The sequence below is a fragment of the Andrographis paniculata genome, unplaced genomic scaffold, assembly GCF_009805555.1.
Source record: "Andrographis paniculata isolate CXL003 unplaced genomic scaffold, ASM980555v1 Contig79END, whole genome shotgun sequence".
Lineage (NCBI taxonomy): Eukaryota > Viridiplantae > Streptophyta > Magnoliopsida > Lamiales > Acanthaceae > Andrographis > Andrographis paniculata.
Window position 1 is genome coordinate 611,496 of NW_026137616.1, and position 16,600 is coordinate 628,095.

At 36.8% G+C, this 16,600-nt stretch overlaps 3 protein-coding genes across 7 annotated transcripts; 1 reads left to right on the forward strand and 2 right to left on the reverse strand.

The window, feature by feature from the left end:
- Positions 1–46: 46 nt before the first annotated feature.
- LOC127240209 (GTP-binding protein YPTM2-like) lies at positions 47–5,064 on the reverse strand. Of its 4 annotated transcripts, none has more exons than XM_051258751.1 (14): positions 4,734–5,064; positions 4,377–4,453; positions 4,212–4,248; positions 3,409–3,482; positions 3,232–3,325; positions 3,047–3,129; positions 2,777–2,931; positions 1,184–1,256; positions 1,019–1,066; positions 872–919; positions 681–752; positions 436–591; positions 237–340; positions 47–167 (listed from the first exon to the last, which is right to left on the reverse strand). In XM_051258751.1, exons 1-14 carry the CDS (start codon positions 4,870–4,872, stop codon positions 74–76), a joined length of 1,254 nt encoding a protein of 417 aa, XP_051114708.1. In that variant the 5' UTR covers positions 4,873–5,064; the 3' UTR covers positions 47–73. The 4 variants fall into 4 exon arrangements, with proteins under 4 accessions (XP_051114708.1, XP_051114709.1, XP_051114712.1 ...); XM_051258752.1 differs by having other exon boundaries at positions 4,730–4,869; XM_051258755.1 differs by lacking the exon at positions 4,212–4,248 and having other exon boundaries at positions 4,730–4,752.
- A 117-nt stretch (positions 5,065–5,181) lies between these two features.
- Positions 5,182–14,193, forward strand: LOC127240251 (uncharacterized). Of its 2 annotated transcripts, XR_007836318.1 has the most exons (8): positions 5,182–5,461; positions 6,151–6,239; positions 6,331–6,406; positions 7,314–7,363; positions 7,443–7,781; positions 8,416–8,454; positions 8,686–9,012; positions 14,076–14,193. XR_007836318.1 is itself a non-coding variant. In XM_051258810.1 (7 exons), the coding sequence occupies exons 1-7, from the start codon at positions 5,299–5,301 to the stop codon at positions 8,860–8,862; spliced, it is 933 nt and encodes a 310-aa protein (XP_051114767.1). In that variant the 5' UTR covers positions 5,182–5,298; the 3' UTR covers positions 8,863–9,325. The 2 variants fall into 2 exon arrangements, 1 of the variants encoding a protein (XP_051114767.1); XM_051258810.1 differs by lacking the exon at positions 14,076–14,193 and having other exon boundaries at positions 8,686–9,325.
- LOC127240249 (putative glycerol-3-phosphate transporter 4) lies at positions 10,860–15,631 on the reverse strand. Its single transcript, XM_051258809.1, has 3 exons — positions 14,251–15,631; positions 13,061–13,605; positions 10,860–12,250 (listed from the first exon to the last, which is right to left on the reverse strand). Exons 1-2 carry the CDS (start codon positions 15,296–15,298, stop codon positions 13,079–13,081), a joined length of 1,575 nt encoding a protein of 524 aa, XP_051114766.1. The 5' UTR covers positions 15,299–15,631; the 3' UTR covers positions 10,860–12,250; positions 13,061–13,078.
- Positions 15,632–16,600: the final 969 nt, after the last annotated feature.

Below are 16,600 nucleotides of genomic sequence, written 5' to 3' on the forward strand. Positions count from 1 at the left end.
AGACAGAGAGAAACAGACATCCTGGGGTTGCTAAACTACCTAACATGGGATTCTTCGAATTGCTCGATGGATCTTAGGTAGAGCAGCAGCCGGATTTTTGGTTAACAGGCTGTCCTTTGATCTGCACCAACGGAGGTCGAGCGTTCATCGACGGTTGGCTTGCCATCCTGACAGAAGATAACATGAAGTTGAGAGAAGAAAATTATCAGATAGTCAATATACTGAAAATTTAGAACCTGCTCTTGATGGAGGAAGCCATAGCCATGAAAGCTTGCTCCACATTGGTCGAATTTTTGGCGCTTGTTTCCATGAAAGGTATGCCAATTTCATCGGCAAATGCCTAAACAAGAACAGCCATCTTCTATGTGAAAATTTAGAGTAGATTTGTATCTGTTTCTACTTAAACATCTGAAAAATGTAGTACAAGATTTTTACCTTTGCTGTTTCTGTGGGGACGACTTTTTGGGCTGTGAGGTCGCACTTGTTTCCGACAAGAAGCTTGTTGATGTTATCACTTGCGTATCGATCAATTTCATTCAACCATTGCTTGACATTCTTGAAACTCTCTTGATCAGTGACGTCGTAAACAACCTGAGAAACCAGAACAAGGCTAAATCAAGGCTAATGTACTCATCAGTTCGACTAAAACTGGGGAATGTATATGATCGAGGAATCCTTACAATAATGCCATGAGCGCCGCGGTAGTAGCTACTAGTAATTGTCCGAAAACGTTCCTGTCCAGCAGTATCCCACTTCATATGGAAACAGGGGTAGTAGATGTTAGTTTTTCTGCATGCCAAGAAATGTTTCTTCTATGGAAACAAGAACTTGTGTTCATCTTTGAGAAGAAACTGTAATTTGAGAAACTTACAATCTGCAGCTTAATTGTTTTCCCATCTAGCTCCACTGTGCGGATTTTCTAAGCCATAGAAATGAAATTGATTAATCTACAAAGATGGAGCTCCATATGTTGGAGGGATGTTAGTTAAACTTAAACACATGAGAATGAAGAACTTACAAAGTCCACACCAATGGTACTGATGTAACTCTCAAGGTATGAGTCATCCTGGAAAAAAGATAGGTGTAAACAATAATGGTTCTCACATCTTCACAAGATTATAATGATTTAGTTTGCAAGAATGGACCAACTCATGAAATGACATTACAGGAACTAAGAACTTACTGCAAACCTCAGGAGAAGACATGATTTGCCAACACCTGAATCTCCAATAAGCAACATCTTGAAAAGGTAGTCACTGTAACAAGAAAATAAAATAATTATTGTTAAATTGTTTCAAATATGTCTGATGAGAATTTCGGCGTTGTTTATTTGGAATTCATCTCACAAACTTCACTATCTGGATTTTATTTTATTTTATACTACATTGCATTAAACATTATTTAGCTACAAAATCTAAATCAAGTCTTTTCAATCCGAACAGAAAGAAACACAGACGTAGATCATTCTAATTCCTATTAATTTTCAAATTTGCAATGGCACACTTATTTCCCAAATCTCAGCTCATTTGGCCTATAGCAAAAAATCAATAACACACGACAAAACGATCACCTGATCCAAATATGATTTCGATAGAACACCATGATTATTCAAATTCAATAAACACAAGATCACAAAACACCACATCTTCCAGCATCCAAGCAATTGAGAACACACAAATAAATAAATTCACGAACAATATACCGAAAGGATCGACACTGATCAAACCGCTTGTGCTGTCCTAAGTAAATAAAACATAATACCAACACCACAAAATCCTATACAATCCAACAACAGAGAGAAGATTTTACTATTCTGGATTCATCGCCGGCGCCAAATTGATAGAAGACGAACACTCAAAGACCGACGTCGAAAATCAACTCTTTCTCTTGAAATTTTTTTTTGAGAGAAAAAAATGTGCAAATTTCAAATACTGAATCTGGAACCACATATATTATACATTTCTCTATTTAGGTGCATTGTTGTTAGAGAGAAGAAGGAAGCCATGAATGCAGGAGCAGTGACGTGGAAGGCCAAGCCTGTGCCTGTTAATCTAATTTTCACTTTATTTGGAATCAATGTTATAATTCCTTTAGCATATTTTTCCATGATCATTTTTATTGCTGGTATTTTTTTGAATTTTTCTCTAATATTCGGATTTTTTCTTTGTATACTAAATTATTTTTTCCATTTTATTTGCAGTAAAGGTTTTTTACACAATATTTTCTTTGTTCCTAGGGTGCAATCCGCTGCTATTTGAGACTGCCGCTACGCAATGCTGAAAGATGTTCTTTGGAATGCTATTATAGTTTATTTTTCATTCAATTTTTCTGTTTTTATCATAATAATTTTGTATTCATAATATTCAGCACGACCATAAGTATAAATTTAAATTGTCACACAAACATTTCCCGATGTTAATCATTCTATTTGAAAATTTTACAAGATCAAATATGTTTATTGATATTTTTATAGATCGTGGTGGAGCTAGGCACGATCGATAAATTGCCACAGGACCAGAAATATCGCCAAACAAGGCATGGTAAATTTTATATTTGTTGATTGGTTAGAAAAAATTATATTTTTCTACAAGATATTTACTAATATAATTAATTATTTAGCTAATCACATTGCATAGTACTATTACATAAAAAAAAAAAAAAAAAAGAAAAAGTCGAGCAAAGCCTATTTTAGTAAATTCGAAAATATATCGAAAAAAGAGAAAAAACATTCAAAAGCTCGCACAAAATAGATCTTTAGTTGGGTTCAGAAACATGCTTATCCAAGAAAGCCTGGGCAAGATTGCTGAAGCTCACATTTACTGCACCTGCTGCTGCAAACCTTTTAATGGCGTCGACGACCTCAGGTTTCAAGATTTCATTCTTTGTAGTCGAATTACAGAGATAGTACAGTGATCCAATAGCACAATTCACCTACATTAAATTGAAGAATGAAGCTTTAGACCATACATAGAATTACTATGGCTTTAGTTAAGCTTTAGCACGATTGTATTTGACATGAATTGAGGTGTGATGCTAATGATTTTACCGTATTCTTAACCGGGCTAGATAAACATTGGATGACGAGAGGAACGCCTCCACATTGAACGATAACAGCTGCATTTGTGGGATCTGCAATGTTAATGAAATCAGAACTACAAAAATGGTTGAGCTGGTGAAGATCTTCGATATCTTATCTATTTTGTTTATGTATGTTGCATCTCAATGTCTGACCTGCACAAGCATTGCAAATGCCGCCAAGAGCAAACTCCACAAGCCTCTCGTTAGGCTCGGTTAGACAGTCCAGAAAAAGTTCCAGAACATTTAGCTGCCAGGATAGCATTGATATCAGTGTGACGAAAAAAATGAGAAATTTATACTGACTTACATGTGTATGTTTTGATTTGTAACCTGGCGGAGGAACGTATAATTGTAAGGATCATATGCAAAGTTCCCCAAATTGGCAACAATTTTCTCTTTCATTTCTGAAATATTGCCCCAGGATAGTGTTAGATAAACACAATCCAGTCTTATTCTACCACAAGATTTTCTATAGGATAAGTATTAAAGCTAATGATAAAAAGACCATAAATTCATTGTTTTGGTTAAACTGTTAATTCATTTGTGATCACTTAAAGGCACAATTACCAAATAAAACCTAATGAGCAGCTTCAACTCTTTGTGTATTTCAAAAACTAAAATTAACTGATAACTCCAACAATTTGATCACAGGCTTTCATTAGATAGCAAACAGAAACTGAAGAATTTAAAAGAAAGCTCACATTCACTAACATATTCGTGCATCCGAGCAAAAAGTAGTATGCCTTCAAGAACTAAAAATGCTTGTTCCAGATGCAAGTTCAAGTTGAAAACAAAAATTTTAAGTGTTCTTGAGACATGATTTTTCATCAAACTAGTGTGATATTCTCTACCAAATTCGATCTAACAACCACACTCCTATTCAGCAGTAGTTCTATGAAAACATATGTTCAAATCGTCAGCGCTTAGTTTGGTGTTAAAAACTGATCCTAGCATATCAATAGCACCAAGTATTCCACCAATCATGTCAATTCACTTGATCTGGCACAATCTATGGACAATTCAAAAGTCTGAAACAAATCAAAAATTGATCGGGGGCCTAATTTGCAGAGCTCACATTAAAATGAAAGAAGCAAACCAATGAGCTAGACCTAATTGTTCTTGAAAGAACATACCTTCATCAGATGAATTCTGAAATTGAGTAACCAATTCCTAGGTGAACAAAAGGAAGATATGATCCATTACAACTAGGATAACTCATTGAACATACTAAAAAACGAAAAATTGGAATAGTTAAAGAATCATATTGCATTTTAATTTGCAAGGTAATTAAGCAACACCTGGAGGTATTGCAGCCTAGGGGTTCCATATTTCCCCTCGCGCTCTTTCTGTCTCCGATCATTCGTAAACATGAGAGCTGCAACAAAGAAAGCAGCATATCCATATTGTTCACTAACAATCTTGATTTCAAACTTGCAATTTTTTTTTTATCTATTTGCGCGGCCTTCAAGAAGCATTTTATAGTTCACTTCAAGAGAAAGAAATCATGGCGTCCTTATTTCCATCTCCGACATTGCACATAGAATCGACATAGAAGAGAAGAATAGCACAGGTCATTCAAGTGCAAGGGAGTTATTTATTCATGTCAATTTCAGAAGAACAATGTGATTTGAGGGGAAGACTAGTGGACTACCTACTTCGATTTGGGATTGTGCTCTTAGCCTGATTTTTTGACTCTCCGAACAAAATTGAGGGCGAGGGGAAGAGGCGGATTGAGCAGGTACATATAATGCGTTCCAGTTGAAACGTCTCCTCACACGATCGAGTGGCTTGCATGGTAGGGCAGCTGCGAGAAGGCCTCCATCGTGCAAACCAGATGGAAACTTTGTCTGAGAAAATCTTCTTATTATCTATTGCAGAAATTTCAGCGTCGTATCGGAAGGTCTCCCTTGCCGCCGGAGAGGGATCGCCGAGACGGCAGCTGAATAATTTAGAGCGAGACCATGGGCTTGAATATATTTTATTGATTATTCTCTGACCGTCCGATATATATTATCTTTTATTCCTGACCGTTGGTCAGATGTATATAATGGGTTTTGGAGTCGGTGGACTCAGGCTTACTCCTAAATCGGACCCAATGGTTTTGAAGAAATGAAGGATTGGGTAGTTGCAGGCCCGATCCAATACCCAAATTATAAAAGGTAAAGAGATCTGCAGAGAATCCGCCATTGTAGCTTCTCGAGAAGTGACAATCAGGACTGAATGGCAATGAAAGGGGGAAATGGAGTAACTTATACAAATGATACGAAACAGGCGGGAAGGATGAGATTCGAGAATCCCTTCGCCTTGAAGATAGGCCAAGTATTCACAGGCTTCGGAATCGGGTGCGGAATTGGCATTGGCTATGGCCGACCATTGAACCTGGGTATCTCTTGTTTGCTCTGTGTGCTAGCTCACTCTTGGCCTCTCTGTTTATCTCCCCCATAGGAGCTTAGTGCGGAGCAGGAGTTAATTGTCGAAGTTTCTTCCAATTTCTGTGACACACACACACTAACATATATATGAAACTGTTGTAGATACTGTGAATTTTTTGAATTGATTATCGTAATGTTTGGGGTATGTGTTTGGTATTTCTCTGAGGCTCAGCATTCAGGACTCTCTGGAAATTTGTATTTTTAGGTTAATCAATGCAGTTTCAGTGTTTTTGAAGAAGTTCGTGTAATGTTGGCTCTATTTTGCCATCATGCTTGAGTATATATTTCCTTAGTAGAACTATTTGCAGGCAGCTCTGGTTGATCAACTTCTTCATGGAAAATCATCATTTTAGAAAATATGATTTTGACAGATTCACATAAAAGAGTAGTAAGAATAAGCAAGTTAGATGGTGTGTGCTTAGCAAATTTAATGGAAAGTCGTCTTCTTTGTGCATTAGATGGTTGATCTGATGATCTCATATATTTTCGATTAATGTTATTCATAGATCATCAACTTTCAGAGGAAGATATATCCTTTAACATGTAGTTTCAAACAATTTGGTTCTTTTACCCTTTTCATGGTCAAAAAATGGAATCTGAGTTTGTTGCCTGACTGTTTCTTGTCGCTTTCGAAACATAGGTGCAATACCTGTTTTGAACCAAGTTATGGTTGCTACTAGGGGTGCAACTGATGCCTTTTCAGGTGTACAAGTGCATATCAACAATTCTGTATGTGGTTCTAATATCTGTATTCAATGAGTCTACTTGCCAATTCAGCTTCATATTGATAATGTATTTTCGTTATTTATCATGTATCAAGTTGAGAAAAGTTGGTGCAAAGAACATTGAAGCAGGTTTTGGCTGTGGTGTGGGTTTCGGCCATGGATTTGGTGTTGGTATGTATACATAGTGCATAAAATTGATACTCTAATGTTTCATTTTCCTGATGATTAGACTGTTCTGTAACTTATACTCTCTTTCACCCAAGGAAATTGTTCTTGAGGTCTTTAGTAGTACATCTTGAATGATAGCAAGCTGAAGTCTTCGCTATTATTTCTAAAAATTATTGTTTGAGATTATGAACATTGTTTTTTTTCCATAACTTTCCATTTATCTCCATGCGTCTCTATTCTTTATATATGCATGTTCAAAACTTAATCTCAGATCATTTTGTTCATTGGGGTTTATTACTTAGGCAGTCTTATGTCGAGTTTGTGGATGCCATCGATAATTTTGCATAAAAACTCTAGCAACAAGACAACATTTTTTAATTGTGGTTTACCTTGTGTGACTTGCCTTTCCGGCTTAGTTTGCAAGCTATTAAGTTCGGCTAGGGGTCTTCCCAGGGCATACTCAAAGAGTAAGCTGTGGATTTCCACATTATAAAAAAAAATAAAAAAATTGTGGACTTGAGGAAACTAGGAATTCTGCAGTGAAGTTGATTGATTCTTACAAATCACTAAAAATCTAATTTATGAACTGCTAAACATAATCAATCATATATTTATTGTCAGCACCTATACCTTTAACTGCAGCAGTAACTTCACTATACTAGATAACAGAATGACTTTGATTATTTGCCTTTAAATGAAAAAGATCCATTGTACTTTTTTCAGAATATGAATGTCAAAAGCTGCTGCTTAAGTAGAAAGTCAATTCATGTAATAAGTGCTCAATAAGAGTCAGTAAACTACTTTTTTTTGGCTAGTTATTTATAAATTATTGTGTGTTACAATTTGTAAGCTGCACAGTTTAATTCTTGTTACTTATCTTAGATGTCGAGCATGTTGCATGACTTGACAGGCCTAGCTTTGAAGCCTTCTGTATTGCATCAGATTCAATCTCAAGCTGCAGTATGAACTCATGCTCCATCTATTTAATCAACAACAAAGTTGTGGTTTTCTCCTAATCGTCCATCTCTTACATTTTCAGCAAGTTGCAGCTCAATTGATGAAAAAACTTGGAGTGGGTTCTGATTCTCTATCATCCGTTAATCAGGGCATTCTTCCAGCATCTTTACAAACAGGAATGAACATGGTTAAGGAACCATCACATGAAAATTCTACTGGAGATATTAGTCAATTTGTAAAATCAGTATCAAACAATACACATAATGGAAACATTAGGGGGGAAAGAGTTGTCGTTTCAGAGCATACTGTAACTCCTGAGAGCTCTGAATCAAGTACACAATATAGCAGTCGAACAGAGACCGTCCTTAATAATTTTTTGCAAAATCCTATTCTAAAGGAGGGAATTTCACTTCAAGAAAAGGTAATTGGAATTAAATCCTTTATGATGTGTTATTCTTATTGCAAATACTTAACTTTATTTGGTTTGAAGATTTTCTCAATTTTCCATTCTTTGCTCCTAACTCGGTTACCAAACAAATCAGATACCTACATTTTAGTCTTTTACTTTTGAAACTTGTTTCTATTAGTTGATATGCGCTAGCTACTGGTATCAGGGTTGCCAAATAAGAAATAATTCATCAGTAAAGTATATGCTTCTACTAATTTCAAATAACCTAATACATAGCTAATGCATGTTCACTCTGTGCATTATATGTGTTATATTAAAGATACTCTAAATTGATGGCTGATGAATTCTTGAAAATAATTGTATTTTATTCCCTTTCACATTCTCAAAGTCAATTTGAACATCTTTCTTTGATTTATGCATTATGTGGCATCTTATAATGTGTTCCAATGATTACTAGCTCTTTCTTTGACATAGTAGTTTGAAGTTATTGCTTCTGCTGTTCTGTAAAGGTTATAATGTTTGGGGGGGGGGGGGGGGGGGGGGGGGGGGGGGAGGTGGTGGGGACGGGGGGGACTTCACACTCTATGCTGAATTTCTTGTGACTTTCCACGGAAGGTTGGTTACTAACTCCATATATTAATTGCAGGCTGATCCACTGCAGCTGGAAAATAAAATCCTTCAGATGGTAAAGCACTATTGTGACACAGATAACCTATTATTTATGCATTAAAACTTTTCATGGTAGAGTTGAAACTTTATCCAAATTCATTATGATCTAGAAACTTGTATCTTGATTGGTGCCTTGGCAGATCAAAAAGTAGTTATCATTGTTTCTTCATTGCATCTTAAATGAACTCAATCTCTTGTTTATTTTGTTCTTGTTAGATGAAGAACACTAACATCAGTTTTTTATTAGGTATTAAAACACCAGTTACTCATTGATGAGCTAATGCAAGAGAACGAGAAGCTTCACCAAATATTGGTTGAAGACTTGAAAGTGCATCCCAACAAACTGCAATCTACCTTCATTAGTAGGAGTAAGTCCACTTGTGCTGAATGTTTTGAATGCCGCAGAAAACAAAGAAGAAGATGAAGTAATTATCGTCCATGTAATTATCCAAGTATTTTGTCTCAACAAGTGCCTGCATTATTTATATCACATCTAAGCATTCTTAAAGGGAACTAGGTCCTGCCATTGAGCACACTTCTTTGGAACAGAGAGAGCAGAGTCGACTACCTAAAGGTAATTTTAATAGAAAATAGTATGATTTAGAGTTCATCACTACACACCTCTTTAAGTCAAGCAGCCTTCTAGTTTATAAAAATTTAATATTTTGGTTGGATGCCGCCTGATCTATTTTGTAAGGCCAGATTTTGTAGTCTGCTGATTTTTTAGTAGATGCGTTTCTCTTGATGCTAACTTCTAAAAATGTATAGATTTTTGAAAAGTTATTATTTCAATTGGATAGATTATTATACCACAGTTTGTAGGGGCTAATTCATTAGAGTGGTTAACTAGTGAAAGGGAGAAAAGATGCCTCTCTTAAATGTGACATTGCCAGATATTAAATTGAAATCAGTATTAGGGTATGGAGATGAAGGTGTGGCCAGGAAGGTTGCACAGACAAGAAACTCTATAAACGACTGCAGAGAATATCCAGTAAGTTTTGCTTTAAATATAACTGAGCTGATAAGGTGTTCACATCACTGCTACACATTTAGAAGCTTCAAATTTCCATCTGGTACTAGTTCTACCAGTCTCAGTCATATCAAAAAGACCTTCTGGCATAAATAATCTTTTGATAAGACCTTAATGCAGGATTTCACTGTCATTACTAAGTTTGCTCGATATTTTGAGATCAATCTTCCTTGTGGTTTAGAGATGGTTTCAAGAAAACCAAAAGGCAGAATCAGAAGGGGTTTTTGAGTCAGTTTACTTGCATGATAATGAAAGGATTAGTGTATTGTATGAGACATCTGATCAAGCATCCTTTTTAAGAGAGTGTCTGATGTTGATTAAAAGAAGGGTGTAATAATGCCTGAAGTGTTTCTAACTTACTTTACGCGCCTCAATCGGAATTATTAAGAAGGGATCCGAAGTTCCAATTTAAAACCAGTTAATGTTAAGTGGAGTAGCTTTTCACCTTATAAGTAATAGGGAGTTCCCGCAGTTTTCCTATGTGGGACTATTCAACAAGAAGCAATATATTTGATTGAGGTTATCTTGAATTAAGAATACTTGAAAACCTCAGTACTTAACAAAGAGTTTGTGACAATACATTGATACTTCTCTTCTAGTTACACTGTAGCTTCATAATCTACCTATGCTGCTATGAAGGTCGATAATTTGGCTTAAAGAAACATATCTGAAAAGCATAATATCATCATATCCTTATATGTTTAGCGACAATGGATGCCTTCTAGGCAAGATTCTTTTTTATCTTTCGCTATTGGTGTGCTGTTATTTGTTCATCATCTGTAGGACCACTGTGTGTGCTGTGTGGAGGTGAGCACACATGTTAATCTTACACCATGTGCATATCACTGTCTTGCTGATGATGGTCCTCCACAGCTCTCCTCTCCACCAACATTCTCTCACACTTCCAAAACCCCACTTTCCACACCCACCTACTGCAAGAACTCCTTCACACAGTTCCACAAGGTTAGAATAGAATAGTCTCCTTTTCTTACAGCCTGTGTGTGTTCTCTTCCATATGTCAATGTCACCTCTCTCTGTCATGCACTGTATTCTATTTGGACCTAAAATTTATGGCCATCATAGGGGAGTTTTGAACCTTCTGTTCTAGAATGATACAGACTTAAGCTTCTTGAATTGGATGGATTTTAAGAGAATTGTTAAGATTTTTCATGTCAGCAAAGGTTTATACCTTTCTTTTTTGAAACCCGTTATTACCGACTTCAGAGTTAAATGGGCTAGGACTACATAATGCTTCCGGCTCGCGGCAGAGGGCCAGCAGCGTGCTACACATGAATTGTCAAGACTACTAATTTCAATGTGTTGTGTTTTCCCTTTTGGGAGCCTATTACGAATAACTTTAGGGTTAATGCCTTGGGGTTGTTACACATACATTGAATGGAAGCATAAATGTGGTACTTACATGGAAACCATCAAGGATACTTGCTGGTTTGGAAAGAAATATTACAAATAATAGATGAACATCAAACTAGGGGGTGGGGGTGAGGGGGTGGGAGAACACAAACAATAAAGAATACTCTAGTTTTTATTCAAGTTGTACTGGAGAATGCAAATGAGAGCTAGACATTAGATTTAGGCAAGAACTGCAGCTGCCCCAAACAAAGCCAAGAATATGGTCTTGCTGGCTCCCTGCCAATATGCAGCCGAGGGTGGCGGCTCAGTTACCATAGAAGGTCCCGGAGCCGGAGCCATTGGTTGCATGGATGGAGCCATGGGTGCCGGTGGAGATGCCGGCATCATTGGCGACATTTCTGGTCCCATTGGTGGAGCCGGCTGTGACATTGTTGGCGGCAAGCTTGGCTCGGATGCCGGCGGCGGTGTCATGGGTGGCGGAATTGGCATTGCAGTTGGCGACACTGTCGGGGATGTAGTCGGAGATTGAGCAGATGAGAAAACAGCAAGGGCAAGCAATGTAGGGATGATGAAGAAGATGGCAGCAGAGAGAGCCATGGAGGGATGGGAATGAAAATGTCACAAATGTAGGCTAAGCTATGCTGTCTGTGTGAGAGATTTTTAACAGAGACAATTATAATGTGGAGAGGTGTAAGAAAGAGGTGGATGTGTGGATAGAGATTAGGGTTGAGAGGATTATGTTTCATAACATACGTACAGTGTATGTCTCTCTGTTGTGTGTCTAATGCTGACAGGGATCAAGTATGGGTGCTCAAAGTTTTACTATAAAAGAGGGAAAAGTAAGACAGGAGTGACCACACATTGTTCACATCTACATCAGGAATTGAATTTAGTGCCAAAAGGTATACAACACAACAAACAAGAAAGGCTGGCAATGGCCTCAGCAGAATCAGATGATGTCCATGATGATAAAATTTACAGCAAAATATTTTCAGATGCTGTAAAAATTCAACATCTAAAATTTATTTTCATTCAAAAAAAAAAATTCAAAATTATATTCACGTTATTACTAATCCCAACTAAATATATAATCCTAATGTGGTTACAAACTAAGAGAAATGTTTACATGACCAAAGAGAAGAAAGAAACAATGGAATAAAATCCTCTAATCACACCTTCTTTTGTCTTAAGCACTTGCTGGTGTTTTTCAACTGCCTCGGAAATTTAGGGAAATAAATACAACTATCTTGTCTCGAAGAAAACCCTGTTTTTCGTTTCGTTTTGTTTTCTTGATTTCTGGATCCATGTCGAATCTTGACCAGGCAAATTCTGAAACTTAAATCAACAGCCTGCAGGGAGAGAATGGCTTCCAGCCTTCTGCATGTAAATCTCCTGGTGTGCTTGTCAATTACTGTCGAATCAAAAATCAATACACAAGGCATAATATTTATATACAGTTCAAAAATGATCTTGGGTTGCATTATAGATGCGGAAATTTTAGAGTACTTGCACTTTCAAAAAGGGAAAAGGATTCAGATCATCGTAACCAATAGCTTATGATCTCAAGGACTCAAGAATAATTATAAACTAAAGAACGTCGATGTGCAGCACAAGAACATAATAATGTTGCCTTTGTTCCTTTTGCATGCCAAAGAATGAAACATTAAAATTGGATGAGGCCGATGACGATCAAGAGACTTGAGACAATTTTCATAAAGTTTGGGGCTAAAATTGTCAAGACTTTTTTGAGCTTATAGCATTCCTAGAAAGATAATTTGAAGGGTAGAGAGAAATTCTAGTGAAAATGCAGTAAGCGTAAATCTCCATTTAAAAGATAAGACATATCAATTGCGAAAGATGTTTAGCGTGTCTTGGCAGTAAGTTTCAGTCTTAGTTTGAGCAAATGAGACTAATCACAGGAAATTGTTTATGATTTCAAAGGTTGAATCTTTCCCATAGTCCAACCAGATTTCTAGAAGAAACAAGAAAGCAAATGAATAATTATTTAGCAAGGTAACATGTTTCTGCTTCGAATCCACTTACCTTTGGAAATTACATTACTTTGGATGTAACCTACTCAGCCAGAATATAAATGGTGTTTCTTTTGCCAAGTGCCAAGGAGGTTTGCCTCTTAAATTGAGAATCAGTTTGGTTTATTTATCAATTTAGTCAAACAGACGTAGATGTGCAAAAGCTACTGCAAATAAATTATGAAAATTACCTGCAGGATTGTTTGTGTTCACTGAACAATCTGTCGTCTGGAGAAATTCTCTCTTATTTCAGCCATAACCAAGTGAGTCAAAAGTAGACCAGCAGCAAAAGCACCACAGATTAGCATAGAAAAAACTGCATCCCAACCCTTTGATGAAAGAAATCCAGTCAAAAGAGGACCTAAAGCAGCACCAATAGATCCGGTGCCATCTATGATGGCTGTAACTGTTGCCAATGCTCGAGAATCACTTTTTAAAGAACTGTGAGTGCCAAGATCAGCTGAGACTGCAGTTGTTATAAGTGCATAAGGTCCATTTATAAACAATCCAGCGAACATCATAAGCACAATGTTGGTGGCTTCTGAAATGCCTCCGTATCTCCGGTAAAGAAGCAGTGAAGGGATTGATGCGTACATGAATGAGGCAGCGGTAGTAGCCCGAGCTCTAAGTTTGTCAGACGTATAGCCAGCAAGAATTCCTCCAATTATTCCTCCAACATCGAATAGAGTAGAAAGATTTCCAGCAGATTTTACTGACATGTAACGTCCTCCAATAGCTGCATCACAAACCAAGAACATAGATATGAACATATATTTGCAAGGACTTTCACTCAAGTGTGTTCCAATATAATGATATTGTTGGCAAAAAGCAAGCCAGATTTATGACTGTGTTTAGGCCAAATAAAACTGATGTATTCCAGGCACCCATCTCATTCCTAATTTAGAAAATTTTGAGTTGGAGCAACTTACAGTTTGGTTATTTATACTACTATCATGGTATAGACTTTTCAGTAAAGGCCAAGAACTTCTTCTAAATGGTTCAATGGTCACACAAAAGGCATTTTACCATGCAGACAGTGATATTATAGCAGGAATCAATTATAGTTGAAGGTCTCTTTTTCTTATTCATTAGATTTTTTTTAAAAAGGATGTCTTGTATTTATTTTTATACATTAGTCGCTTCCAGCTCCCATAAAACGCAAATTCAACTGTTCCTAACCAAGTATTTCTCACATCCTTTTACCAGGCTGCAAGACAACGTCACCAAAGTAGAGTAGTAGTGAAGAAAATGGCATGGGAATTTTATGAATAATGTTCATATTAATGAAACGTAAGTGTGCACATCCCACTGCCTGATGAAGAATGCAACGTCACAGCTATAATACAGCATAATAATCAAACCAGGAGGATCTGAAAATTACCAGTTTGACTGAGGTAGAACGGCAGCCAGTAGAGAAACGTGTACGCAACGAGCTTCGCAAAGAAGAGACAAAGTGCAAAAGGAATAACTCCGGGTATCAAGAAAGCTTCAAGAAGGCCAACACTTCTCCTGCTTCTGGGAGTTGGCAAAGGCTTGCTGCTACTCTGCTCATTCCCAACCAAAGGCTCTTGCAATAACTGGGATTCTTCATCTTCAGACTTCGTCTGTGAAGTCTGAATTCCAACATCCTCTGGATAAGCTGGCAAGAACAGAAAGACTAATAAACCAATAAAAAAGATGAATGCGCCTGGAAGGATGAAAGACCATCCCCATCCATATTGCAGAACACTTGCAGCAAGTAATGATCCAGTGATATTCCCAATCGAAGTATGGGCATTCCAAATCCCCATTATCAATCCCCTCTTCCTCTTCCCAAACCAATTGCCTATGACGGCCACAACCGAAGGCCAACCAGTCGCCTGGAACAAACCTGCAACCATTTGCATAGCCAGATAGAACCAGAAGACATGGATATTCCAAAAGTAACCCATCCCAAATAGCGCTACGAAAATACCACTCCCAACCATGCCTGTAGTCAGGAATATACGAAGGTCCAATCTATCCCCCAAATGTCCAGACACATACATTCCCATGGAATAAACAGCTAGAAACGCCACATCAATTTCCCCCAATTTCGAAGTTCCATCCTTCCCGTTGAACGGTTCCCAACCTCTGTAATCATTCAAATCAACCGTCTCCATATCCACACCGCCATCGCTGTCCTTGTGAATGAATACATCGCCGACAGGCCAGGGACGAGCTCGGGTTGAATTTCTGTGGGGGTACGGATCCAAAACACTTTTCACTATGCTGCTAGGTTTCCTCGAAGCGTGATACGCGGCGTACGCGAGGAAGGTAATCAGCAAAACGTGGTAACGGTACACGGTAATGCTCCAATCCTTTCCCCTAGCTCTCTTAATCAACGCGATTCCCGGCGGATTCCTCCTGCTATTATTCCCCCCCATACTGCTGCTGCTCCCACCTGCCATTTTTTCCGAGCGTCGAAAATTCTTCACATCAAAACCACGTCCTTCACTACGGCGATCGGGATCGCAATATGGGACATATAATCAGCCACCACGACCGACAAGTCCATAGCCTCTCCAATCAGGATGGAATTTGGTTTACTGTTGTTGTTAATAATATATCGATTATTATGATGATAATAATGATGATTATGAAGATGATAATCTCGATCGCAATGGTAATGGCAATGGCAATGGCAATCCAAATTGGTGGTGAGTTCCGTATGGATGAAGGAGATCTGGATGGTTGGGGGACGAGGGGTCCGTCGGAGGTGACGAGTACTGAGCGAGGCATGAACGTGGAAAACCCATATAGAGTTGAATGTTTCCACGTAGCCGAGGGACGTACGGATGGGCGGTTGCGTGGGACACGTGGCGCGCGCCGCTACACTTGCGAGGCCTATTGTGGGCTCCACTCAATTTCTAACGGATATACGTAAACTCTATAAAATTATTTGGACTATTAATATATGTAGTAAACAGCCACTATTTTCTTAACAACCAATACATATTATTATTCCATAACCTATTATATTTGATTTTTATAGTTTTATATATTATTTCTACCTTTTTTTTGTTTTAGACACTGTAAATTTATTTCATTATTAATTAAAAAAATTCAACAAATCGATATTAATTATTAATTTTTATTCAATACTTATTACAATCAATTTATTTTAAATTTTAACTAAATTTTATTATTTTCTATAAAATATTTATTTTTTTAATGAAAAGAGTAACTATTTTTTTAAAAAAATTGGCACTAGTAATTTTATTTTATTTTATTAAATATCAACTTTTAACTAAGAATTTAAAAGTAATACTAAAATTTTTAAAAATTGTGATATTTGATGCAAATATTTTTTTTAAAAAAATATTGATTATAATACTAAGAACTTCTAAAAATATGAATATAAATAAAGTTTTAATTATGTATTTTCATTCTCTACAACAAAATTCTTGTCAGATTAAAACATATTCAATTATTTTAATATTATTATAATTAATAATTATTAAAGAAAAATGTAAAAACGAAACTATAAAATTAATGATAATAGTAGCTATTTTAGCTTTAATTGACTGGTAGATTTTGGGTTCGCTCTTGAGTGGGTATGTATATGATAAAAATATATGTAAGTTATATCAATGGAACGGTTGTATCAAAAGAAATATATTTTTCTTAGGAAATTATAGATACAAATATAATGCATTTGGTAAAATTGTATTTGTTGTTGTGGTTATTGCATTTGTGCTGCAGAATATTGC